This window comes from Poecilia mexicana, unplaced genomic scaffold, assembly GCF_051168715.1.
Source record: "Poecilia mexicana isolate PSO_F unplaced genomic scaffold, ASM5116871v1 scaffold_6, whole genome shotgun sequence".
Classification (NCBI taxonomy): domain Eukaryota; kingdom Metazoa; phylum Chordata; class Actinopteri; order Cyprinodontiformes; family Poeciliidae; genus Poecilia; species Poecilia mexicana.
The window spans coordinates 16,217,224-16,245,143 of NW_028263375.1; the positions used below are offsets into that span (position 1 = coordinate 16,217,224).

The following is a 27,920-nucleotide window of genomic DNA, read 5'->3' on the forward strand; positions in this document are numbered from 1 at the left end:
TCCTAATGATGAATGAAACATATATTTTTAAAAGTACCTCACTGAGAAATGGAAGAAGTAAAATGAACAGTTTTTCCACTTTTAATACAAATAAAAAATCTGAAAAGTACGTCAAGTTTATTTATTTACCATATTAAAAAGAAACATCGGTTCAGTAAAACACTTTACAATTACACCCACGATCATAAATCAGTTTTTACAATAAAACAAGTAATAAAAGTAAACAAAGCACAGAGTTAAAGTTTGAAATGACTACTTAGTGGAGGCAAGAGCTTGTGCTGGTGAAGGAGAATGAAAACTATTGACAGCAGCTCATTGATGTTGGATTTATAAACTAGTGACACAGATTCATGGCGTTGTGTTGTGTAGCTGTCAGGTTTTGAGTGAACACTTCGCACTCGATGCCAATCTGACATTTAGAGGCTTGCTCATCCATTTCAAAGTGATGACCCGGCTGCTTGTCTTTGTCTCTGTCAGAGGTCAGCAGGTCAGCAAACGCCTCCCTGCAGTAACTGTGGCCTCCTGCCAGGTCAAATGCATTTACACTAAGTAGCACTCAGTCGGAAGGAATGTGGAAAATAAAACTTGTTTGAAAGAATGTATGATTATAGATTACGTTGTCAGATTATACCGTTCCTCAGAGGATGATTCATTGTGACTAGGATGCTAGAAAAATATGCAGAGCAAATACAGGGCAGATTGCCTCAAGTCGTACTTTTTCAGTCACAAACAAATCAGCTGCAGCAAAAACATCAAAGGTGAAAATAAATTGGGATTTGTTTTTATTTTAATTGATGAGCTCTTTTGAGTCCGGATGAGGTATTCCATGAAATTTTACCATTTGGCTGAAGGAATGGTGATTTTTAGAAGCTGGAGATTGTAAAATAGTGATGGAATTATGTATCTGTTAATCTGATTAATTTGGGAATTATTTGACACTAAAAATGTGTCAAACTATGAATATATTGCATGTAGTATGTAAAAATAACTAGTTCTTACGATCCCTTATCTTATTCTCTGTGCAACAGGGGAGTGAAACAAAGATTTGTCAACATGTTTCCTTGTGTAATCCAAATGGACATTTTTCACAGTTAATTTACTCAACTTCTATTTATTACTCTTTGTATGTGAAGCAACTATTGAAACACTCAAGAATCACAAGGTTTGGAAATTTGAAAAGAGGATTTATCCTGAATACATGCATAATGTCTCATTTAAATGTGTGAAAGGTACCTCAACAAAAGAGGGTATTTGCTTAATGGAGCTATTTTAGGAGCAGATAATATCTGAGTTTAGTTTCAGAAGTAGAAGGTGTCCATAAAACTGACCTCTAATAGTTTAAATAACTGGAAGAACATTTCACAACAAATGCCATTTCAAGCCACCTTAAAAGATAAAATCATGTCAGTTCAAAGAAAGATTCATACAGTTTGATCCAAGCGAACATATTCAGCAGAACCCAGTATAGTCCGTTTAGTAATAATCAAATTTTGTCATTTTTTTTGTAGACAGGTGGTATACCTATTCCAAAACTCAGACTACTAAAATGTTGCAGTCTAGAGTTTTGCAGTCACTTTTTTATTGTATTATTATTGGGGGTACGCCAGTACTAATGCAGCAAGAAGGTGCTTGTGGTAATTTGAGTTTTTGTGTGTTTATTTTAGGTTTCTGTGTCTTTTGTGTTGTCCTGGCTACCCTTTGATTGTTCCCAGGTGTGTCTCGTTCCGTGATTGCCCTCTGTGTATTTCATGTCACCTGTGTTTCTGTGTCTTTGTCGGGTCCTTGTCGTAGCTGTCTTGCTGTTTGCCCGTGTCTCTAGTGTTTCCTCCAGTTGCTACTAGAATTGACCCTTTGCTTTCCGCTCATCTGTGCTGCCTGGTATTTGGGATTTTGGATTGTGTTTATTTCATCATTAAATTATCACTTCCTTCACTTTAAGATGGGTCCACCGCGTCTGCCTCACCACCTCACACCACATTTCATGAAAGTCCTGGGATAAAATTCTGGCCTTCTTTGTTGTTGCTGCTGTTTAGTGTTTTTAAGACACAAGGCTACCAAAATTAGATTTTAAGGTGCAAATTCTTTTTAATTGTTTTCATATGTATGAAAATTATTCAATTACTTGTCTACTTACATTCAAAAAAGTGTAGGTAGAATTATGTTCCTCATTTTTACTGTCCTCTCTCCCCCCTCTGACTTTGTTTGGTAAGGTTGTGCTTCTATACATAACTATAAATGATAAATACGGAAATACTTATTTGTAAAAATTAAATTAAAAAATGAAAATGTTTATTTTCATATTTAAATATGGGATTATGTATCTATTCAATTATTTAATCCATCAAATATTTATGTTAATTTATTAATTCAATCTTCATGTACATAAATACCTAATTACTTATTTGTTCGTTAATTATGACACTTCTGCAGAAATATACTGACCAGCTCACCAAAAACTATTGTTTTGACTGGGCCCTATAAATTCTTGGACCGGCCCTGCTCGCAGCCTCCACTAGGAGCCGCTGGGCGAGCTAGCTTTCAGCTGCTCAGGCGCAGTATCAATTGTAAGGAAAGGGTTTACTCTAATGCCGGGTCTTAAGGATAGACTCAGTCGGGAAACAGGCACATGGCTACAATATTCTACAGAATAAAACGTTTTATATTTGCTTGAGATGATTTGGAGTAAAAAGTACGTCGTTCCGGACGAGGAGGTTCGGCGGCTTTCAAGCTCTCAACTTTAGACAGCTAGCTAAGGCTAAGCCGACACTTTCTGGGTAAATATCACTTTTTTTCCTTAAAATTAAGTCCGCTTTATTTACAAGTGAACTGTAGCGTTAGTTTATTTCGACTAGCCATGTAGTAAACTAGTGAAATTTGTTTGGAGTGTTCTGGTGTCTTTTTGTTTCGCAGCATCCAATGCTAATTTGTTAGCTGACATGAGCTAATGCTACATAACTTCAGCAGCAGAGTTTCGCGCAGCTAACGCCGCTTTGTTGTCGCTCCTAGGCAACCTGTGCTGCTGGCAGAAGTCACCCAGCAGTCATGTTTCAAACGGAAACACACATATCGTGCCTTTTCCCGGAAATCTTGGCCATTATTTTCAGCTACTTGGACGTTAAGGACAAAGGGAGGGTAGCCCAAGTGTGCGCGGCCTGGAGAGACGCGTCCTACCACAAGTCTGTGTGGAGGGGGGTGGAAGCTAAGCTCCATCTACGGAGAGCCAACCCGTCTCTGTTCCCCAGTCTGCAGACCAGGGGGATCAAGAAGGTCCAAATCCTCAGCCTGAGACGAAGCTTGAGCTACGTGATTCAGGGGATGCCGCAGATCGAAAGCCTTAACTTGTGTGGATGCTTCAACCTCACCGACAATGGTTTGGGACATGCCTTTGTGCAGGACATCCCATCCCTGCGCGTCCTCAACCTCAGCCTGTGCAAGCAGATCACAGACTCCAGCCTGGGCAGGATCGCCCAGTACCTGAAGAACCTGGAGGTGCTGGAGCTGGGCGGGTGCAGCAACATCACCAACACCGGCCTGTTGCTCATTGCCTGGGGGCTGCACAGACTCAAAAGCCTTAACCTTCGCAGCTGCAGGCACGTCTCTGACGTGGGCATCGGCCACCTGTCCGGGATGACCCGCAGCGCCGCAGAGGGCTGCCTGACTCTGGAGAAGCTCACCTTGCAGGACTGCCAGAAGCTGACCGATCTTTCTCTCAAACACGTTTCAAAGGGCCTGAACAAGCTCAAAGTGCTCAACCTCAGCTTCTGCGGGGGGATCTCGGACGCAGGGATGATCCACCTGTCACAGATGACCCAGCTGTGCAGCCTGAACCTGCGCTCCTGCGATAACATCAGTGACACGGGGATAATGCATCTGGCCATGGGTTCCCTCCGGCTGTCCGGCCTCGACGTCTCTTTCTGCGATAAGATCGGGGACCAGAGCCTGGCCTACATCGCCCAGGGCTTGTATCAGCTCAAGTCTCTCTCCCTGTGCTCCTGTCACATCAGCGACGACGGGATCAACAGGATGGTGCGCCAAATGCACGAACTCAAAACTCTCAACATTGGGCAGTGCGTGCGAATCACAGACAAAGGTTTGGAGTTGATAGCTGACCACTTGACTCAGCTGACGGGGATCGATCTGTATGGTTGCACTAAGATCACCAAGAGGGGTCTGGAGAGGATAACGCAGCTCCCGTGCCTTAAAGTATTAAACCTCGGACTGTGGCAGATGACGGAGAGTGAGAGAGTGAGGTGACAGCTTCTCATTTCATCCTGTATAGTGCCGTTGTTCACCTGTAAGGCGTTCTTAATTTAACCTTAAACTGTGATCATGCAAAGAGGGACCCACCTGGAGCAACTCCTTCCACAATGTTTTTGTTTTTTTACCCCAAAGTTTCTCAGACTCTTGCTTTGCCGAACCTGCAGCCTGTGTGCATTCTGACCATCCAGCTACCTCGCCCACTTAACACAGGAGTGCCTACTATTGGTGAAAACTAGACTAGATTGTATATTTTTAGAGATTTTTTACATTCAAGACGATTTTCATTGCAGAATCTTTTTATTCAAGACAAAAAAAAATAAAGGTTTCAGTTTCCTGAATTTTAAAGTCGTTTCTGTTTTGTTTGTTTGAATACTTGTTTGTATTGAATAACTGTCGCTGAGAAAATTTGTACTTCAAATTGAAGTGGGTGGATCACTCCTGTCTCTTCATGTTTACCTGTGTACATTTTTTTTTGTAATATTTCTGAGAAAGTTATTTAAACATGAAATTCACCTCCACTGCTACAAAGTGTTAACAGCTACACAGATTATATGCAATTAAACTGTTTTTTTCTTTCAGAGCTTTCAATTGTAATGCCAGAGTATTTGTCCAAAAAACGCAGTAATTTAATGTTTTATATTCATAAAATAGTGGTATTTATGAATAAAGATTATAAATGTCTCACTTGTCTGTTTTTGTTTAAAGAAAGGTCAAATGTTGCTATTTTTTTTCCATAGTTACAGGCAAAACATTCCAAATTTCCCAGGTGCCCTTGCTATATTGTTTACCCGAGTCTCACCTGTTCACCCTCTGAGTGTCAGACTGACGTCTGACTGGGAAAACTGGTTGTAGACCAAATGACCACCCACCTGCATATAAAACCTACATATTTATATGTGAAACATCTATGTCCCAAACTGAAATTAACAAATTACTGGCCAACAAAACTATTCTAAATAACTAATTCTAATAAATTAACCAGGAAATGGGCAAATAAAAATAGACTAAATTGTAATTAACTGAAAATAGATACATCCTACAGGAAGAAAAAAAAAATTCAAAAAGGACTTTTAGAAAATTATTTTTAGCCTGTCATCTGTGTGTGTACAATTACTCTGATTAAAAAAAAAAGCTTCACAAGAAAACGAGGCTCATAATTTATTCTTTTCCATACATACAAAATCCATGTAACCAACATGTCTTTTTTTTTAATTCAGTTTGATTCTTGACATTAACAGACAGCAGTACATTTTTTTTTAAATTTTTTACAAATGCAAAAACTTACATCAAACTTAAAGCCCCTTGATTAGCTCTGTGTTCCCAGTTAAAAAGTTTGAAGGAAAAAGAAAAGAGACGTTGAGGGAAGAAAGGAAAGCGAGGCCAAAGTAAAGGGGAATGAAACACTGCGAGAATGATCTTTGAATTCAGCTGTAAGGAGCTAAAGGGACAGAAACAGCTTTTCAGTCAGTTTGACAGAGAAACAAGCATCCAACTCTCATTTCTGACCTCCAGCCGTGTCTTTGGTTCTCACTGACACCCGCTGAATATAATCGCTGATAGCAGGAGAGCTACGACAGCTGGAGACTCGTTTTTATGGATCAGGGTCACCAACGAAAACCGAAGATTAAGAAAAGACAACATGGGCGTCTTAGGATAGCGCCACCGTTTGGCGAGCATATGCATTTGAAAAAGACGATTAGAAATAAACTCAAGAGAATTTACCCTCCCATCACATAGTCACGGTTTGAAACGTCTTTAGTTCACACATTATTTTGACACTTTATTTTTTTTAAAACACATCTTTCCTCAGTTTTCGCTGAGAACACTTATTTTGTTCAGAGCAACTCGCTCTTCGAGATTCTGTGCAAACATTCAATGCATATTGATACAGTAAACTTTTCATATATCTTATTTATATATATATTTCTCTATAGAACATAGACTTTCTGCAATTTATGGCAGCACTGTCACACATACGTTTGTCCCGGGAGACAAAATTAGACACAAAAAGACTACTGCACTGCTTTGAACTTTTCTGATTTTTTTGTCTTTTAAGAATGCACGATACACCTTCCACGTTATTACTTTTATTCAGTTACTGTACGTGTTGAATACCACGTTATTTACAAACTGATCTTAAAAAGTCAAAATCTGCTTGAAAAGTGACTTTCGTTTCCTCTGTAAATGTCAATCAATGCACTTGGTAATTAAAAAATTCAGCCCTGAACAATAAAACAAACGGAAACAAACACCAACAGAGGCATCCGAGCGTACAAAAAAAAAGGGCCGTCGGTATGTGGGCTTTAAGGAACTCCTTTAGAAACTTTGGATGAGGATCAGTTCTTACATCATGCCATAGCACCAGTATTACAGAGGCGGAAAAGCCTCTGCATTTAGGTCCTGTACTGATCTCTGTGCATGCTCCAAGGCCACGAGAACGTTCTCAAAAAAAGAAAAAAAAAAAGAAAAGAAACATTGCATACCTCATAAACAAGTGGACGCTGTGTGCAAAACCATCGAGACATGAAAGAAAAGCTTTCTCCCCCTAAATCCTCTCCTCGGTTATAAACATGGTAACTAAACTCAGATCTTCTGTGAAAGGTTGAGCCTTGATCCCCCCTCTAATGCCACCGACGACGACGCAGTAACGTACCGACTCTAGCGCTTCAGGAGCTCCTCCGGTTAAAAAGTGGCATTCAGATGGCGCTACGATAGGCGACGCGAGGCTGAAAACAAACGTCTACACGGCGCCACGCCTCACCTCCGAACTCAACTCCACCCTGCTCCCTTTGGGTGTAGCAGCTCCCCCAGGTATTTAAAAAAAAAAAAAAAAAAAAGTGCTTTTCTGTCCCAAAGGATGGGATCCGTGTTCCCGTTTTAACATGAAAGGCTCAAGAGATGAAAAAAAGAGGTAAAAGCCTGAGACAAAAGTGCCTCGTGAAGGTCAGTTCCTGCTGGAGGTAAGGCTTTGTGAGGCTCCCTTCTTTCATCTGGAACATCTTTTACAATGCGGCTACACTAACAGATAAAGATCGCCCCACTGTGTGTGCTTTAGTTCTCCTCCCTCATTTGCACTAAATAAAACATGTCTTCAAAAGTGTCGCTTTGTGAATTTCCGTATTTGGATGCAGCCAGCCTGACCTCAGAGTGACATAAGAGACAGAAAAGCACTTCAGTTTCCTGGACACTTGATGTAGGGTGGAGAAGATGACGCCCCGGCCGGCTCTCCTCTTCTTCTTCTTGGATGGAGATCGGGGGTTTCCTGGGCGCCGCTTGCTTAAGTCCAAAGTCAGATTTGTCAGCATGACTCCTCCAGCGCATTGACGACCTGTTCCAGGATGTCGGGGCAGTAGTCTGCGATTTGCTGGAGGACTGAATTGGCAAACTCCTGCAGCTCCCCGTTCTCCTTCTCACACACCTCAGTCTCCCGTTTCAACTGGAAGCACAGGGGAAAAAAAAAAAAGATAGGATTCGAGTTTGTTTAACTCCTCTAAAAGCAGCAGCCCTGAGAATGTTTTAGTGAGTTGTTAGCTAAACTTTAACATTTTTAAACGGCTCTGTAAAACCTTTCTAGCTCCTCAAAGATGTGGCAAAATTTCCAGATCCAGTCCAAAGAATCTATTATCTATCCATCTATTTTTAAATAAACTCAGATACTGATTTCAGCCGTCTGTGATTTTCATGTCAGCTGCTGCAGCTCCTGGTTTCTGACCTGCTTTCCACGCTTTGTTCAAACAGCCTGTTTACAGCAAATAGAGATGCATAGAGAGGAGCTGAAACTCTGGGCACTAAAATGTAAGATCTTCAAGACAAAGGGCCACATTTATGGAAGTAGGAAAACTGTCCAAAATCTGAAAGGAAGGATAGGGAAAAATTAAGTGTTATTTTAAAGCATAAAATAGACAAAACTCAGCTATTAAAAGTTTAAAACCAGTGATTTTCCTGGACTGATGTTTATTTTGTTTTGCATGTTTGACACCTGAAGGTTTTTCAGAATGTACACCAAGTAAAATACAAACAGGATAAAAATGTTTGTTTTAGAGATATTTTCAGCATCAAAGTGAGCCTTGAGTGGAGATGTTGCCATGGCAACTGAAAACTATATAAACGGGAACTTTTCTTTTTGTCGCTACCTCAGTAAAGTGACTTAAAAATATTTGAAAAGCAGGAAGGCACGCAGTATTAAAATGATTAAGAAAAATGTATGCAAAACTCAATTGTAGGATGTTTTAGTTAGCACATTGAGTTGTTTGGCTATTTATTTAGGGGTAACAGAAAAAAGGGGGCAGAATATTCAAGAACTGCATAGTTAATAGATTAACAGATAAAAGAAAAAAATAATAAAACCCATGTGATTATTCCATCCAGGTTCATTTATATTTTAACTTTTATTGATCTGTCAAAATAAAAATCCAACCGAAACACATTAAAGTTTGTTGAAATGTAAAACAAAGTGATTGATTTATTTTTTTTCCCCAGCACCTGTTCGTCGCTCATTTTCTGAAGCTCCTCCTCCCAGTCTTCAGGGTCGCTGTGGTGGTAGTGAGACGGAGGCGTGAGCTGGCTGAGGATGCTGGGGTCTCGGTCATGGCAGAGGTCTGTCAGGTGGGCGATGTAGAGTTTGAGCTTACTGCGGTTCTGGGACAGGACAAGAAGAGGGGGTATCATCTGTAGAGAGGAGGAAGAGGAGACGTGTCAGGTTTGATCGCATCCCAGATGACAGAAGAAGAGTTTTGATCCGGTCCAAATGCTTGCACAACGATGAAGCCGCAGCGATCATGATTCAGCATGCATGCATAGCTATCCGTCACCGACAGCTTTAGCTTCATCATAAAAAAACAAAACAAAAAAAATTGAGTAAAATTTATAACAAATAGACGCATAGAAACTGCATGCAAATTTAAGACCCTTGAGCTGCACAAGCAACACACGACGAATGCTTTCAATCTCAAACAATGTGACCCAACATCAAACGATATGAACACAGATGAATGAAGGGGGGGGGGAATAAAAAAATCAACATGCTGGTGGTGAAGGTGAAAGGTTTGGCTTTCTTTATACGAGCTCACCCTTCTGAACAAAAAGGCTGTGAAAGAGAGGGGAGGGGCATAAGGCAGGCTACGCCCAGATACCCTCCTCATCATCCTGGTAACCACAAGGTTAGCCAGACGCAGCATTAGGAAGAAAAAACTTGGTTAGCGGCACATCGACACAAAGATCCTTCTGCTGCGTTTACATGGCGTCCGCCAGTCCGACCTTCTGGACGGATGCTTCAGAGGAGATCTTTTCAGCGACTGAGATGTTGTCAAATCAGATCCGGGTCAAATAGATTACCTGATCTGGAGAGGGTTTGTGATTTGTGTGGTCGTGTGCAGCCTTCAAATGATCATCTTCGTAGTTGTCGGCCATCAGCTTCATTCTGTTCTGAGTCTGACGATTAAAAACAGAGAAAAGTTCAAAATGTCAGCAGTGACGTTTTCTGACTCCATCCAAAGAAAACATGGCTGCTAATATGAGCGCCGGCCTGTCCAGCTGACCATGCATAAATACAAAGTTGTTTTCTTTTTGAATGTTTCATTCAAACCATTTCAACGAAACTTTTAACTTCAAACTTCCACTTCAGGCCAAGATCTGATTGTGAGGGGTTTCCTATTGCTTTTTATAAAATGTACTACAGATGTTTCTTCTTGTTGAGAAATCAACTACATCTGGAAGATCGCATTTATTTTTGTGGGAGTAAAGATCTGAGAAACCGTAAAACAATAACAGCCAGCGAAGTGCACGAAGGACTCACTTCAGTCGCTTTGCTTTGTGCAGGTCCAGGATTTCTATGCATTTCTTTATCTAAAAAAAACAGACTTTATAAACTTAAAAAAAAATAATAATTTTCTATGAATTTATGCCTGATAAAGGCTGATATAGAACCTATACTTCTATATGATCTATAGAAACAAAAACAAAGACAGGAAGGAAAAAAATGACAGAATTAAGGGGGAAAAAAAGGAACTGATTTTTTTCATCCTCTTATTTTCCTTTTCCACACTTCTTCATCTGGAAAATATTCAAACTGAACTTCCCCTTTTTCAAATTTTATATGTATCCAGACCTTCTTGTTCAGAAAGTGATGCACTGGTCTGAAACAAAATCATTTTTTTTCATAAACAGCATGTGAAAGGTGGGCTTATTATTCCTTTGTGGCTATGCAACCTGGTGACACAATGTGGAGGCGCAAGTGAAGAAAACCCTAAGGCTGGTTTTTAAAAATTACTCTACTTGTGCGCAACAACCAGACTTGTAAGAGAATGCATAAACAATGAAGCCGAAGTACAACTGCTAATGCTTGGGAGAAAGAAAAAAATACACCAAAAGATTTGCAGACTTGTGGTCATATTATGCAGCATATTCTTGTTTTTTCAGATATTACTGTTGATTTTCTTTGTGTTGTTCACTCAATCTAAAGAAAAGCTATGGATCAATCAAATCACAACAAACAGCTTCGACATTTGACACAGAGGTGACCCTTCTAATAAACGGCAAAATACTTCCGGGTGAAACTCCAGATGAATGTACAAACCACTCCTGTCACACCGGCCCTCCCTGATCCCAGACGGCGTTTCCCCACCTGCTGCTTCAGCTGCTGCACCAGTCTGTCCTTCTCTCGCTTCAGCTGGGCCACCTCGTCCTGCGTCTTCTTCTTCTTAGAGGACGACAACTCCAGCAGCGCGATGTTAGCGTCCTTCTCACTGATGGCGGCCAGAAGGGCCTCCTGCCTGTTTGATGTAGATGAAGCAACGGGATGCTCAGCTGTACAAATAGCTCAGGTATATTCTATTATTTATAGCACAAAGCCAGCATGCTGACTGGGAAAAGCCAGAAATGGATGACATTTCACTTGATTAAGGTGCCAATCAATAATCTACAGTCTATACCACCCTGTAGAGTGAGTTAGTGTGTGTGTGTGTGTGTGGGGGGTGGGGGGTCTTACTTCATCTCCAGCACCTCCTCCAGGTGTTTCCTGCGCTCAGCTCTCAGGGTTGTGAGGTGGGCCTCCTTCTCACACAGAGACTGCTGGGTAGACGCCAGCTTGGCCCTCATGGACTCCAGCTCCTGTTTCACCTTCTCCATGGCACCCAGCAGCTCCTCCATCTGGAAGAAACGCGCGCGCACACACACACACACACACACACACACACACACACACACACACACACACACACACACACACACACACACACACACGGAAATCAACGGTTGTCAAGCATTTTCCCAGCAAATGACACTTACAGGGGTTTCTAAATGATAAATGGACTGATGAAAGGGAAGGACGGCTGTAGAATCTGTTTTCATTACCTACTAAAGTAAACAACTGTTACTAGCAAACAAATATACAAGGAGCTGCATACAGACTGGAAACAGTTTTACTCCAGGGTGCCTTAAAGGGACAGTTCGGACTGTTTGAAGTGAGGTTCTGTAAATGTATTTCCCTACCTGTGGGAGAAAGGAGTCACACTGCTGTGAGGAAGACTAACAACTAGTCGGACGGCCGTCACAGTTTTAGCAAATCAAAACAACAAGGGCGAGTTTGTGAAAAGAGCAGCAAGAGGGCGCTTTGCAGCGAGACAATCACTAACTAATTTAAATCTTCTTGCAGTGGAAAGTATTCATCTGTTGTTCAATTAATTTTAATTTCATCAGGTATCATTCACATCAGGGTTCCTGCAGGTTTCACCAACTCCAATTTAAGAGCTTTTTAAAAGCCTTTTAAAAAGCTTAAGGCCGTTACGAGTCGAATTTAAGACCTACATCTGCACAGAAATGTTTGACCATCATCCAAGCAACTCACCATGACAGGCGCAAAAAAGCTAGCTAGCTAATAAGGATACATTAGCAGCGAGTCACAGATCAAAAACTGTGCAACTCAGACTTTTGCAAGAAAAAAAAATACATAGAATATGCAATTAAATAGTCCTACCAAGATAAAATGTAAGACCTGTGATTAACATGTTACAGGCCAATTTACATTTTCTCAATAAATTTAAGCTTTAACTTTATATACATTAATTAAAGACTTTTTAACGACGTATGGACATCCTGTACATAGAGTAGGGGTTTTATAAAATAAAATAAATAAATGAATAAATAAAAAGAGGGAACCATTGTTCATGTAACTGAGAATTAGGCCAGTTACTGGTTTGAAAAGACACAACACAGTCATGCTAAGATTTCTAAATCATGAAAATCTACAATCATGCTGCTCCTACGCTTTAAAGTCCCAGAGAACTATTTTAAAAGTTTCCAAAAGAAACCACTTTGTGAATACAGTAGTGGTCTTGAAGATGATCTCATTGGTTCGGTTTTGATTTAGCTCTCTCTCTCTCTCTCTCTCTCTCTCTCTCTCACACACTCACACAGTGACACGTCACCCCTGGGCCTGATTTAAACAATTCGTAATAAAGCCAGCTAAGGGTTCATTTATAGTTACAGTAAATAATTTTTTTTAAATTCTACCAATAGTAAATCAAATACATTTTGTGATATGTTGCTCTTCTAACTTTCCCGGTCTGCCGATAGAAAAGTTAATGAGAAAAAAAAAACAAAATAGGAGATGTGCTGCAATTCTCCACAAGTGGATCTTGTTTGTACAGCTGAAGGGTTTTTCTGCACTAGATGATTCCCAGAGAGAGAGGGACAAGCCTGTAATCTGGTCTGTCCAGTTTCTGATGAAGCCATTGCTTTGTTTTACAAAAGACGTTTAGTAGAAACGGTTAAACTTAGTATCGGCAGGTCGAAGCCTCACAAAATAAGGAATCAAAAAATCTGTGCATCTCTTTAAACAACTCTGAAAATATTCACATATTACTGTATTAGTCCATTATAAATGTCCAATAAACTCTTAAGGTTGTTCAGATTGTTTTCTCAACCAATGTCAGCGAAGGTTGTTGGAGTTGCATCGATCCGACTCATCAGCTGTGACGTTTCTACAACAGGTAAGGAAACTTCCTCTGATAACCTCACATAAAAAAAAATATCCAACTGTCCCTTTAACCTCTGAATGCAAGTGAACGGAGATCCAAGCAATCAAAGAAAGAAAAGAAAACCAACATTAATGCAGCGATGGAGATCGAATAAAATAAGCCTTCCACATCAGCAGCCGTCCTCTTTGTTGTGTTCAGAAGTGCCTCAGACATTTTAGCAACGTTTGAAACCTGGAGGGGGACAGAGCTGGGTGGAAATCTGATCCGGAGGGGTGACAACAAACATCCTGCCACAGCAAATGAGATGAGCTCTCAAATGTTTTTTTTTGTTGTTGTTGTTATTGTTTTGTTTAGTTTTTTCAAGAATTCACCAAACTAGAGAAAAGTTGAATAGTTCATCTTCATTCACTGGCCAACTAATGAGTACAGTGCCTCACAAAGGCTTTCATACCCAGCAAAATTTTCCACATTATGCCAATGCTACAACCACAAACCTTAAACATGTTTTGGGGGTTTTGTGTGATGGAACAACAAGAAAGAGAAACAATTGTCAAGTAAAAGCAAAAGGAAACATGATTTCAAAGTATTTTGCATATAAGAAATCTGAAAACTGCATATGAAGCCAATCTTCATGAGACATTACTTTATAGAACTAATGCTGAAAAAAAAGCACTACCATAGCATGATACTGCCACCGCCATGCATTCTTACAGGAAGGGACAGTCTGATGTGTAGGGTTAGTTTTCCAACATTTTTGCATTTAATTTAGAAATTGATTATTCTGACGATTAATCGGATAAAAATTTGTCACATTCTGCAAAATTTTTTATGTAACCGAGTAAGCCTTTTTTATACATTAGAAATACATTAAAAGATGCAAACAATTCATTTCTGTTGTCAAATAAAAAAAAACGTTTTATTGCCTAAAATGCAAAAACAGCACTCCTTTAATACTTGATCATTTGTAGCAAAACAATGCACATGCAGCATCAACATGTGGAAAGCTCAGCCCTTTCTGCTTGACTTAAACAGTGTTTGACTATTTTTTTCTATTAACCAATTAATTGGACAGAAAAAGGAGCTTAACAGGAGATTCTGTATGTATAGATTCTGAACGAGGTAAAGCTAAAAGTATGCCACTTGAGATCAAAGATTTATTTATCTTAAGCGCCAAATATATACATTTTCTTTAGCTTTTTACTTCATTGCTGTTCTTTCAGTAAATGACCTTTTTTTTTTTAAAAGTTTGAATATACCCAATTAATGATTCATCACTTACTAAGTTAGTTGACGAGTATTTCGATAATCAACTAATACGATTAATCGTTTCCGCTCTACGAGATACTGAAGTTTGTGGTTGCGTCATGATAAAATATGGGAAAATCCAAGAAGTATGAACACGTTTGCATTGCAGTGTAAGTCAACCCTCTGCCTAGGAACGTTACTTTACAAGCAAACAGCAGGTAAACATAATCCCACCGAATCTACATGGGCTGGAAACGACACAAACACTTTACAAATCCATGCAGTCTGAACATCAACCTGAAAGCTTCCAACACAGACCAAAAAGAAAACAACCTCTAAAGAAAGCGTTGCACGAGACTGCATGACTTGTAGAAGTGTTGTTTGTAAACGGAGCTGCTGACCACTGATGGAGATCACACACACACTGGACTCGTACCTTAGACCACTTAAAGTGGGAGAGGTTGGACTCATGCATTGGTTTGAGTGAGTGCTTCGGAGAGGCGGTTGTGTAGCAGAAAGAAGACAAGAAAAAAAACGACAAGCAAAGATAAAGGAACTGAGGAAGAGGAGGAAGCCAGAAGAAGAGAGGAGGCAGGACAAAGAGAGCGATCAACACCGCAAAAGGTGAACGAGAAAGACTTCCAGAGGAATGTTTAGAAATGCAGCAGCGGCTGCTTCTGTTGGTTGACTAATACCGACTCATCTCACTCGTGTGTGTGTGTGTGTGTGTGTGTGTGTGTTGGTGCGTGCGCTTAATTACCTGTCTTTCCTGCAGCGATCGAGCGGCCTCTTCCTGCGCCAGCACCATCTCTCGCTCAGCAGTGATTTGAACGCTCTCCCTCAGAGCCTCCTCCAGCTCCTCAATGCGCTCTGATTTCTGACGCAGAGTGTCCTTCACACCAGCGGAGATTTTGCTTTGTTAGACGCCGACGCGACGTCGCAGGGCGCATTTCCTGCAGACCGCATTCGAGCCCAAGCGACTGAGAAACGGGCCTCACCTTCACCTGCTGGGACGACTCGGACATGTTGTCCTCCCTCTTCCTGGCCTCCTCCATCAGCCGAGCGTTCCTGCTCTTCTCCACCTGCTCCTTGTGCTTCAGGGAGGCCACCTTTTTCGTCTGGTCCTTCATTTGCCTGCAGAGACAAAATATGCTTAACTCCTGCAAAAACACCGACGGGAAATCTGATATTTAAATCTAAAACTGTTAAATACTTTGCTAATTATAAGGAGGAAAAAAAAAAAACTGATTTGTTACATAGACCGCCCTTTTTTTCTTTACGTACATTAAATACTTCATGCTAAAGAGGTTCCGAGTTTAAATATAAACAAAAAATGTAATACCTGCTGACAGGATGACCACGAATATGATTTTTTTTTATGAATTAATGAACATACAGAAACACATCACTTCTATAGTAAAACTAAAATATATTGGTTCGGTTTACTTGGTAAAGAATAAAACGGTAAAACAAAGAGAAAATGCAAATCTGACATTTGATGGTTTTTCAGCAGAGTTTTTACAATTTCTAAATTTAGTATTTTCCCAAACATTTTTGCTTCCTTTCGGTTTTTGTGACATTATAAATATTAAACATCATAGTTGGGTTTTATTATCCATTTTTAATCCCTCCTGTCTGAAAACTGGTTTACGATTTTGCAGTGAAGTAATGGGCAAACTTTTGTTATTCGTTCATTTTCTCTTACATTTTGATACAATGTAAACATTTAAAAATACCTAAGAAAACAATAAATATATATATATCTAAAAAAAAAAAAAAAAAGTTAAAACGTATATCTCAGATGATCAGAAATGAATTATAGTTAACCTTAGATCACATTGTGAGCAGTGATCATTTAAAAAAAAAAAAAAAAAAAAAAAAAACTGATTATAAACCAAACCCAGTTTAAAAAGTTTGGATCCAGTTTGAAACCCAGAGCTAAAATCTAGAGACTAAAAAAGGTTTTGAAATGGACCATTTTACATTTTGAATACTTATCTGTGAACTGATTAATAAGGGACAACAACTAACGTTTTGATATGGTAAAAAATAAATACAGGTCATCACCTAAATATAAATGAATAGAAATACTGAGAAATTCAGATTTTTATATTTTAGATCATGGAATAAGGAGTAAAAGTCTGGAAACCTCTGCAGAATGGATAATGGTAGAAATGTAATTCCATTCTGTTTTAGTCGGATCAAGGATGTAAATAAAAAAAAACTATTTCCAGATTAAAACAGACGTACAGAAATATGGTCTAATGAGAAGTTTACTCTAAAACTGTCGATGTACAAACAGATCCTTACAGTTGCTTTGGCAACATTTTTCCTCCAGTCAACAGCATTAATGTCAGATTTGATTTAAAGTTAAAACCAGACAAGGGCAAAGAGGAATCATGAGCATAAATGTAAAGAAGAGCCCAGTAAAAAAAATAAAGGGTGCACCCAGCACACACTTTGGAGGAACAGGAGGAGGAAAAAGGAAGGGAAGAAACAAAAGAAGAGGATAAAGTGAGAGGGGAGTCAGGCGGATAGAAAAGAGCAAGTACTAACCTGGAGGCCAAACTGGTGAGGTGAGAAATGTCCAGTGCAAAGAAAGCAGCAAAGAGAAAAGAGACTCAGGCTAAGAAACCGAACATATGGAAACGTTAGGAAGGAAGAAAAAGAGGCTCGTCCGACAACTCAAACCTTTTCGAAAGAGACGCTAAAAATTAGCAAGTTAGATGAAACGCTGAATCAGAAATGTGCCACACATCACACCGAGTTACTGCAGAATTAGAAGATGCATGTCAGCTTGCATAGATCTGAGCGACGGGGACTAGAAACAGCCTCTCGTCTGAATGAGATCATGCGTTCGCGTCGCTCTGACCATCTGGAATCAAACTGAGAAACTCCAGCCGGGACAAGCAGAAGCTTCATCCGTGTTCATCAAACACCACAGATAACCCACCTCTCCAGCTCACTGATCTTTTTGTCCTTGTCGTTCTTCTCGTTCTCCATTTCTCTAAGTATCTCGAGGAGGCGGTCCACCTCCGCCTGAGCCTTCCCAGAATCCTCTCTGTGTCGGACCACTTCCTGCTCCAGGTTCCTGATGCGCTCCGCCAGCTCTGTGTTGGCTTGAGCTTCCAGTGCCGCGTTTTGAGCCTAACAAGAATCACATTCGCATCAGTAAGAATGAGCCAGATGGTCATTCACCAAGGATACGTTCACACTGAAGGTCTTGATGCACAATTCTCATTTTTTGATGAAATAATTAAATTTTTTTTTGCTTGATCGTTCACACCAATTAAACTCGGCTGCAATGAGACTTCTGTTTGAAAGGTTTACATCCTCAAAGCGACACGCATGTGCAAAAGAGGAACGCTGACATCACACAACAGCTCATTGATAACATAAGTGATAATGGGTGGAGTCATTTAAGGATCAATTCTAAAGTTTATTTGGCAATGGGAGCAGACAGTTTTTCACAGACTTCTTACATAAGTTCATAATTTTCAGCCTTTGTTTACGTTCTGATTTACTGCGTCTGGCTTTTTTTTTTTTTTTTATTATGATGCATCTGACTGTTCATGAGCTTTGAAAACAATCGGACACGTATCTGATTTAGTTCCACATTTGGAAGTACCAAAGATCTTATACTTCTGGGGATGAACAGATCAGAATTAGATCGTTCAGACTGCGGTGAAAAAGCCGGATATCGGTCATATATGGGCACAAAAGCAGATTCGAGTCACATTTGCCTGCTGTGTGAACGTAGCCTAACGTGATCTGTTAGCTCACTCTCTTTAGCTGGTTCTCCAGTTTGAGGCACTCCTCCCTCTTCTGCTCCAAGGTTATTTCCAAACTCTTGAGTTTGGTGTCTTTCTTGAGTCCTGAAGAGGCCAGAGATGAAGCGTGCTCCTTCAGGTCCAACAGAGAGGTCTGCATGGAAAAGACAGATTTGAGCTAATCAAGCAGGAAGAAAACTGAAAACACAATGACTCATCAAAAATAGAAAGATGTTCTGTGTGTATTTTTAGAGTCCCGGCAAAACGGGAGAGTGTTCCTCCATCTGCTCCTCACCTCTCGGTCTGACAGGTCTCCCTGCAGTAAGCTCAGCCTCTCCTTCAGCTCTTTCAGCTCCTTCTTGGAGCAGTCCAGCTCCTCCGTCTTCTCTCGGTCGTCCCTGTCCCGCTGCTCCTTCAGACGCTCGATGATTCGCTCCTGAAAGCGCGAGAGAAACAATAAAAAAAAAAAAAAAAAAAAACCCTTTCCACATGAACAGTTGGGAATTACAGCAGCCGGCCGGAAGATGTAAACGTACCTTTTCCGCAAGAGACTCCTCCAGCGTTGTGAGCGCCGTGTCGGTGTTTGAAGTGTCCGCCTGCAAGGACTTCACCCTCTCCTTCAAGCTGCTCATCTGCTTCTCTTTGTCCCTCAGCTGCTCCTGCAGATTCTCAATCTGCAAAGCAAATGCAATGTCGGCGAAGCGGACATCCACGGCAGGGGACACGCCGCGTGGCAGATGTTTAACCTCACCTTTTTCTGCAGCACATTAATTTTGCGCTCCTTGACGTCCAGCATGTCCTTCAGGTCGTGGATTTCTCCGTTCAGGGTTCCCTTTTCCTCTGACATTTCTTGTATCTGCTTGCTCTTCTTATTCAAAGTTGCCTCCTTCTCCTCCAAGCGCAGGCGTAAGGCATCAACCTGGCAAAACAAATACAACGTACGTTTAAAAGAAAATTAACCAAATAATGTGTGATTTGTTCTCCGTTTGGGCTTTTGTTGTACTTCTGTCTGTAAGATGGCAGCGCGCTGCTCCTTGGCGGTGAGAGACTCCTTGAGGACTTCGATGTGCTGTTTGCTGTCTGAGAACTGGTTCGTTAAGGTCTCCAGTTTAGTCTGCAAACCCAGCAGCTCAGTGTCCTTCCTGGAAAGATCCTGCTTCACCTGCTCCATCTGAAAAACAGAAAGAATTTAACTCGGGAGACTCGGAGGACAAACTTTTACATGTCCGAGTGAAGCTAAATCGACGTGGTTCCGTCTCTCACCTTGTTTTTCATGAACTTGGTGTGACTGCGGTACACCTCCATCTGCTTCATCTCCTCCTGTCGCTCCTCGCAGCTCAGAAGTCCGTTGGATTTCATCATGAGCATCTCCTCCTCCATGTCCCTCAGGCTCCGCTCCATGGAGTTGATTTTTGCATCCTGGGGTATTTAAAGTTGGTCACCAGTGGAAGTACGATGTGGCGAAGCTGATCGCTCGGAAACGGTTAAACTCTCACCTTCATGTCGATAACAGTCTGTAAAGCTTTTGTTTTGGTGGACTCTGGAGTTCCTTCGTAGCGACGATGAAGTTCCTGCTGGATCAGAAATGTAAAAAAGGGATTTTACATGAAAAAAAATATATATATTTTTAAATAAGTTGGAAGATGTTGGAAAATATACAACAAATGTGCCATTTAGAGTCAGGATCGTTGATGTGGGCCTTACCTCTCTGAGGGCGGTAATCTCTCGATCTCTCTGGTCCAGTAAACTCTCCAGGTGATGCCGGTGCATTTCTGCATCAGCCAGCCTCCTGGTCCTCTCCTGGTCTTCCTCTGACGCTTTGGCAGATGGAGCTGTCTCACACACACACACACACACACACACACACACACACACACACACACACGCACACACGCAAACAAAAACACACAGAGAATTGGTGAACATAAGCATAGTGGGACAGTTTTAGTCCAGTAATCAGACGAAAAGTTCAAAGAGACAAAAAAAAAAAAAAAAAGATATTGTAATTCCAAACTTTTTACCATTTTTATGTCTCTGGGCAACAATTAGCGCTAGATTTATCATTTTAATTTTTATGAAACATACCTAGACGTCTCTAAAACCCACCTTTGCTCTGCAGCATCTCCAGAAGCTTTTTGATGGACTCGTCCCTGGCGACCAAGGTTTGCTTCTGTGTGTCAATCCTCAGCTCCATCTCCTCCAGCGTCTTCCTCAGGAGGAAGAGCTCCTTGGCCTGCCTCTCGTGCTCAGCATGTAGCCTCCGGTAGTTCTCTTCCGTGGGTTCAGACATGAGGGCCAGCTCCCTCCCCTGGCTGGCGGGGTCTTGCTGGAACAGCTGGTTCAGGTCCCTCTGGATCCTCAGCTCGTCCTGAAGGGCTTGAACAGTCATCTGGAGATGCTGGGGACAGACATGTCCACTTAGGGTTCATCCATCTTCACTCCAAGCTCAAAAACAATAATTACTCAAACTACAGCTAGAACTGGGCGATATGACTGGAAAACATATCACAATAAGCGTTTCATATCCGTCAATATCAATAATTGTTGTTACTGATAATTACTGATTTGTTTTTTTGTTTTAAATATCTGAACTGGTGCTTGACCCTTCCTTTTTTATCCAAAGTTTTCACTTGCTATCGTTGTTTATTTTTAAGCAGTTATGAAGCACAGAGTGAAACCTAGAACTGCTACCGCACCAGTTACTCAACACGTTGTTGCCAGGCAACCATAGAGAGAGTTAGCTGCTAGGTAACCAAGAGTGAGAGAGTTAGTTGATGCCACCAACCTTTCTTAGCTGGCAGGGAGAGATTACCACAGTGTCCCATAGAATAACATTCAAAAGGATAATTTAGGGTTGTTTTTTTTATGTAGGTATTTATAAAATATAAAAGATTGAGATGACAGAACATTGTGCAAAGTTCCAAATAACTTTTCACACTTGGTAAAAGGCATTCTTTAAAAATAGTTTCGATGTTATTTGTAGCTGTACTTAAATAATAATTATGATTTTTTTCTGTATACATTTAGAAATCAACTGATAAAGGATTGTATACTTGGGTCACATTATGTATTTTTCTATTTTGCTTTTCCTGAATTGTGTTTTTTTTCTTAATATCGATCTGTATTTTAACTGTAAAATAAACTAAACTAACACGATCATGTAAAGACATGGAAATTTCCATCTCATTTTCTATACCAACTCCATGCAGGGGTTCTGGTGCCAGATGTCAATGAGCAGGAGGAGCGGTACCGGTTACCATGAAAATACGATTGTGTCAAATTCTGTTTAAAAAACGGCTTTTATCATACGTTTAGCCCCCTGTCTTGACCGATTCCTCTTTCTGGATCTAGCTCTGTGGACGGTGTTGCATTTCTTGCCCTGAGAAACACAAATGGTGAAACACAATCGGCCCAGTGTAGTGTTGCATTGTTTGCAGCATCTGACGCCACGGCACTTGGCAGAGCTGCTGCGAGGCCGTAACACGAGGCTGTGTTACGCTCCGGTCTGAACCAGCTGCGAGCGTTTTTCAGAAGACCGAACAAAAAGAGAAGTCGGTGTCTGGCTTCCTTTCTCTCCGTCGTCCTGACCCCTCCCTGTTCCCTTCCTTTGTCAATCCGTCCTTCACCCTCCACCAGCGCACATCGCTCTACTCCCGACTCGCTGTCCAACCACCTTCCACACGCTCTCCCTTCTCCTCCTGTCGATCCTCTCACCAACCATCCCTTTTCCATCACCCTCTACGCCCCGTGACTAAGGCTGACTCACTGCACCGAGCCACCACCGCCCCGCTTCTCTAACTGATATACCTACACGCACACAGACACACACACACCTTCTCCCTTCCTCAGCCCCCATATTCTCACCCTCACTGCCTGAGGGGAGAAAACAGTCAGGTGTCTGAGAGAAAACACACACACACACCACCTAAACTCATCTTAACACCAAGTTATATTTGCTACTTTGCCAGAGAAATCAAAACACGATTTGGATGAAATTAAGTACTCAAATAAACACAAGTAACCGCGAAAGAGAGGAAGAATCGCACACGAGCAGCAAACATGAAACTGCAAATATGCTCATTCAGTCGAGCCTCTTTCCAGGACGACGCCTGCAGTTTACCACAAAGCCGTAATCAGTGTCCGTGCCTTTCTGTGTCTCCGTGCATGCCAGCGTGGGAGGCGGAGGCAGACGTATGAAAGCTGACATCTTTAAATTAAAGCACCCGCTGATTAGCCCTGCGCTGGTCGGGCAGAACTAGGAATTAGTCTGGAGCAGGATTCTGTGAGTCAGCAGGGGCGAAAACAGCGAATTACACTGGAGGCCGGCCCATCCATTAACAGTCACAGTTAAACAAAGACAATTTGTCTTCGTTAATGAAACCTAATTCCCACAATCATGACAACAACAAAGGCTTTTTGGAAAGGCTTCAAATGTGTTTATTGAGTTGGCATTATTAAATACGTCACTCTGGCTGACATAAAATTACTACCACATACTGAAAATATTCATTTTTAGGGATCAGGATTCTTACACAAAATTTTTCCAAAGACTAATTTTTTTTTTTTTAGAAAGCAACAGTACTGCTGCTAAAATGTCACACAATACTGATTCGCACAATTATAATATAATATATAATAAAGCATTGATTGTGTAATGATTTTAAAAACAGGAAAGAAAGAAATGTAACTAACAGTTTCTAGTTGGTTAGCGAAGAAAGTATTTTTTGTTCTGCTCTTTATAGTATAACTGATGAGCTGCTATTAGCTAAATAACAGACAACCAATAACAGTTATCAAATGTAGTTGTAAAACTGTGTGATCTTCATATGAGGAATAGGTGGTGCTCCTTTCATTTCGATAACATGACTGTATTCATAGTTGTAAAATTACATTTACTGGAGTTTAAGAAAAAATGCAGGTGCAGCCTTTAAGCCAGCTGACTAGCAGTGCGGAGCAGCAGTGTGCTCCTCTGGGCTTCACATAGCCAGAGTGAACTCCATTTGCTTTGACACTTCCTGTATTGTCTCATTAAAAAGACTGTAAGCCAGAGGAAAGGTACACCCACACTACACATCTGAGAAAAGATGTAAAAGATCCCACCAGCTGGGATCAATACATCATATTCAGCACAACGCACATTACTAAAGTTATACATCTACGGTGTTAGTCGCAGCTTGGCGCGGTACGGTTGTCTGCTACGAAGCGTACATCAAAGTTTGAAAAGGTTTCGGTTTTAAAAGACACAAATGTCGTACAATGCGTAAAGTATTTTTAATGAGATATTCATAGGAGATAAAAGTGTCACTAACTGCTTTTATTCCTGCCCGATGAAGCACTGCCCCTCCCCGACCTGTTGCTGCAGACGATCAGATGAATAAAAGAAGGCTGCTACCATTTTCTCTCAGTTTTAAAAGAAAAACTAAGTCAGCTGTTTGAAAACTAAGGGTGCACCGATTGCAGTTTTCTGGCAGATCACCGATTTTCACAAAACCTCACCTACCAAATCCAATTTTGACTAATGCAGATTTCTTTTGTCTGAAAAGTTACTAATCATAGCAACAAAGTTGCCAAGTTGGCAACAGCTAGGTGATGATTGTTAATCGTACACATACAGGCGCCACTTTGTGGACGGGTCAGCCTGTCAGCCAGCTTTCTCTCAAAAAGAGGACAGCGGCTGATTTCAGGCGTTTTTTGGAAGTAGATAAGTTCAGTGGATTCGATCGGTTTCAGATGCAAGTATCGGCTGATCGCCCAAAATTAAGGAAATCAGGGCCGATTTATTGGTGAAATATTTCCAGTGAAGAATTTAAAAAATACATACTCTGGCCTTTAAGAATTTGAGCAAAACTACAAAACTTATCCAAGTTTTATACTTTGTTTTCCCCTTATACTGAAGAAAAACAAATCTTATAAATATCATGAGTGTAGTATACAATATGATAGCATTCTGTGGCAAGTAATTGACAATCATGTTTTGGATTTTTGTTTTAAATTTTGTGTAAATATAATGAAGCAGTAGTATCATTTTACCCAAGGCCAACATCATGTAAGAATCTCACACCTGCCATTAAATGGGTAGCGAAAAATATTCTTAAAGCAGAACTTAAAGCGTCAACATCCATTTATAGATGGCAGAAAGCAGCCAGGCTGTTTTTAATATAGATTCATTTTCTGCGTTTTCTCTGCTTGTGTTCTTAGACTTTGCATGATCCGACCAGCTGTGATCAAAACATCCCATAACTCAGAGCAAAAACATCTTGTTCAACACAATGCAGGCATCTAAAGTCCTAAATCCACACAACTGCATCTGTGACTACCATTACAACACACACACACACACACACACACACACACGTTAAATAGGCCTTAATGCTACATTTTATTATGCTCACCACTTCCAGCACTTTCCAAAGCACACGAAAATGCTAATGCACCATTAAAATTTACACCCCTTTCATCTACAAAGCATGAGCATATAGCTGCACGTAAGAGGATTAACTAGATGTTCAAAACCAGCTTTTAAACATATACATGAAGAGAATAATGAAAATGAAAGCCGGAACAATGACTGGACTATGTTCACCCCCAGCCCCATCTTAAAATGTGATGATTTGATGCAGAGAAAACTAACTTGAGATCAGAGACTGAAACGCTCACCTGTGCTTCATCCTGAATAACGCGATACTGCTCCTTCCAAACGGCGATCTTGGAAGCTTCGTCTTTCCTGAGGGCTCGCTCCTTTTTCAGCTCCGGGCTCCAGAAGGTTTTGATGGAGTTCATGGAGGAACTCAGCTTGCTCTCCTTCACTTCCACTTCTCGCCGCAATAACTCGTTCTCACGCAGAACCTGACAGAACAGAGGGAGGTGATAAAGCTCATCCAGATATCTGTTGTTCTTGAGGGAAGAAATCTGCAAAACTGGCAGAAGAACTCTGTAACTAACAATTAGTTCGGAAATCGATTATTGAGATGATTAATGGAATAAAAAAAAAAACAAGGCAGATTTTTCATTTAACCACTTGAGTCTTTTTTTATACAATATTAGAAATACATTAAAATATGTAAATAAGACAAAAAATTCTAAAAGAAAATGAACATTTTATTTTTTTTTTTTACAGTTTTGGATTAATTACTGATCTGAATATGTTATTTTTTCTGTCTGTATATTAATTGATTATTAAATTAGGGACATTTATAGATTACACAGTCATAATTGATGGATCATAATCCATCAATTATGATTACTGGTTCCAGTCCTATAAAATACCTCTTTAAGTTGGGCCTGCAGGTCGAGTATGGTGTTGTCTCTGGCCTGCCTTAGAGAGTGTGGCACTGTGGAGGCCATGTGGTGCTCCCCGAACGCCAGCGCGTCCCCTGCCATCATGCCTGCTGGCAGCACTGCGTTAGCAGGCACCGTGGTGGAGATGTTGGGAGTGCTAGCAGCCACGACTCCACCGCTGCTTCCTCGCGATCCGTATGTCACCCTTTGTCGCCCGGCGGCGGTCACCGTCACACCACTTTTGGGTATGTGGTCGCCCGCCATGGCGACCTCGTTGTCACTCAGGTACATGGGTCCTGAGGTGGCATACGCAGCATTGAGGGACTGGATGTTCTCCATGGAGAGAGTTTTCCCGCCCGCTCCTCCAGGACCTCCTCCGCTGCCGCCGGTGCTGTTGGTGCGTCGGTGTCCCATCCGAGGAGATCGAGGGAGGCGTGGTGAACGGCCGGATCCCTGACTGCCACCGCCTCCGTCTCTTCCCCCACCGTTTTTGGCATCTCCTCTGCCGACAGAGCGGGCGCTACCGTACATCTTCTGCTAACTAGCGAAGGAGCCAACAGACTAACAGATGTAGGTAAATCCTCTCGGATCTTGTGGCGCTGCCTTGAAACAGTCGAGTGATGATGCCGCTTCAACTGCAGGTGCTGGACACAATATTCATGATATTTATAAATAAAAAAAGATAAAGCCTGCTCCTCTTTACTTTAGGGACTGAAGATGTGACAAGACTTTCCCAGAGTTACAAATAAATCTGCAAACAGAAAACAACCACTTCTGATAAACTGCACATCAACACCAAAAAGTGACATTTTTAAATAAAACCAGTGAGATATATAAGGTTAAGATCGCAGTAAGACCCAAGCGTTGATTTGTTGTCATATTGATATTCATGTAACCTTTAATACATTAAAAAAAAAAAAACTTTTGGTACTTTCCCCATTTATTCTACTTGACATGCCTAATTCAGACAGAAATATAACAATATCAATCTCCTTACTTTTATCATGTAGAATGATCATATTTACACATATATTTGAAGTGGTGGGCGTTTATCTCAGCTGATATAATCATGGAAAAATTATCCTTAATACTGTGCAGGTCTGTTATAGAGACTTTAGATTTCAGTACAAATTATAAAATACATTTATAGATTACAAAGTCACTCAGAAACACTAACCTTGTGCCTATATTTCAATATTCCCCCACCATATACCACTACACTGACAACATAAAGAAAATGTCTTTAGCAGTGATTTTAAGGTCTAATATGTGAATAAGTGTAAAATTAAAATGTGTAATCAGCTAACTCATTAATTAAAATCTGGGTTACATGATTAGTTTCTGATCTAACAAGTAATAAGGCCCGTTAGGGACATAGTCAGCTGTAATTTTAATTGTGTAACCTCGGTGTAGCCCTGCTGGGATTAACACTAAACCATGACAGCTCTACCTTTAACCTACTCTAACTGGTTATAATTAAAGCTACATGTGTTTGTAATTACTCAACATTTGGCATATCGTATAAATGTAAATAATCCGAATATTGTTGTGCAATGAGCTGACGCTTTAGGTTAAAAGCAGCAGGGAGGGGAAAAAAGGGGATTGTCCATGGTGGACGTTCAAGGGAGGAAAAAAAATCATTTCCCTGCTAAGAAATGTTAATCCAAATAGAAATATTAGTAAGTAAAAAAAAAAAATCGGTTCTGATGTTTTAATTTGACGACGTCCTACCTTGCAATGTTAAAATGTCATACTCTAACGGAGAATGAGACATTTAACGACACGGAACATACAGCGGCTGCTTTGGAGACACCCATCTAACCATATCCATTTTCCTTCTCCTCGTTTTCAGCTTTTCTTCATTCTCAGGCTCGACTACAAACCTATGAACCCAGAAAATGCCTATTAAAAGCCAAAAGTATAAAATGCACATATCTAGTGTTAGCTCACTGTGACATATGGAGGCTAGTCCAACCCAAATTTAGTGGTCAAGCTAAATCTCTATTTTCTGCCGCTAACACAATAGCTTAAAGGTAAGAAAGAGGGGGACAACCCTCTTCAATCAAAGTACCTTTTTCGTTGTCTAGTGGAGCTCAAATCGCTGCTGGAGCTCAGTCTTCTAGTATCCGGACATGTGTGGTAAAAACTGGCATTTTATGTTAATTTTTCGATGAAAGGCTATCTGATTTTCCCATCTTTTTACCAGCAGTACTAGCGGCTCAGGAGAGCCAGGGCGCCTCAGTGACGTCAAGCCCCCTGTGCGCGTTCACGTGAGCCTTTCTCGCCACGCTTTAATTTTAAACGCGCGGTCCCGACAGAACAGTGGTTTGGGAATGAATGTGGACTGAACAGTAGCTAACATGGACACCCGGTGAAACAGAGAGTTATCTGT

The 27,920-nt window shown here is 40.9% G+C and overlaps 2 protein-coding genes across 3 annotated transcripts; one reads left to right on the forward strand and one right to left on the reverse strand.

Annotated features, from left to right (window-relative positions):
• The first annotated feature begins 2,495 nt into the window (after positions 1 to 2,495).
• On the forward strand, positions 2,496 to 4,941 carry LOC106926594 (F-box/LRR-repeat protein 14). The gene is made up of 2 exons (XM_015001617.2): positions 2,496 to 2,774; positions 3,007 to 4,941. The coding sequence occupies exon 2, from the start codon at positions 3,043 to 3,045 to the stop codon at positions 4,252 to 4,254; it is 1,212 nt and encodes a 403-aa protein (XP_014857103.1). The 5' UTR covers positions 2,496 to 2,774; positions 3,007 to 3,042; the 3' UTR covers positions 4,255 to 4,941.
• A 464-nt stretch (positions 4,942 to 5,405) lies between these two features.
• On the reverse strand, positions 5,406 to 27,911 carry LOC106926593 (ELKS/Rab6-interacting/CAST family member 1). Of its 2 annotated transcripts, none has more exons than XM_015001614.2 (20): positions 27,600 to 27,911; positions 25,517 to 26,279; positions 24,908 to 25,096; positions 20,357 to 20,648; positions 19,955 to 20,082; positions 19,747 to 19,821; positions 19,514 to 19,669; positions 19,254 to 19,421; positions 19,002 to 19,169; positions 18,787 to 18,924; positions 18,546 to 18,686; positions 18,264 to 18,404; positions 17,434 to 17,627; positions 15,479 to 15,614; positions 15,241 to 15,372; positions 11,246 to 11,406; positions 10,883 to 11,030; positions 9,595 to 9,690; positions 8,743 to 8,928; positions 5,406 to 7,696 (listed from the first exon to the last, which is right to left on the reverse strand). In XM_015001614.2, the coding sequence occupies exons 2-20, from the start codon at positions 26,057 to 26,059 to the stop codon at positions 7,559 to 7,561; spliced, it is 3,330 nt and encodes a 1,109-aa protein (XP_014857100.2). In that variant the 5' UTR covers positions 26,060 to 26,279; positions 27,600 to 27,911; the 3' UTR covers positions 5,406 to 7,558. The 2 variants fall into 2 exon arrangements, with proteins under 2 accessions (XP_014857100.2, XP_014857099.2); XM_015001613.2 differs by having other exon boundaries at positions 19,747 to 19,824.
• Positions 27,912 to 27,920: the final 9 nt, after the last annotated feature.

Coding starts and splice junctions, on each gene's coding strand:
- LOC106926594 (XM_015001617.2), top strand. CDS start 3,043: ATGTTTCAAACGGAAACACACATATCGTGCCTTTTCCCGGAAATCTTG.
- LOC106926593 (XM_015001613.2), bottom strand. CDS start 26,059: ATGTACGGTAGCGCCCGCTCTGTCGGCAGAGGAGATGCCAAAAACGGT. Junction 18,925..19,001: donor TTAATGTGCTGCAGAAAAAG/GTGAGGTTAAAC, acceptor TTTGCTTTGCAG/ATTGAGAATCTGCAGGAGCA. Junction 11,031..11,245: donor GAGGAGGTGCTGGAGATGAA/GTAAGACCCCCC, acceptor TACATCAAACAG/GCAGGAGGCCCTTCTGGCCG.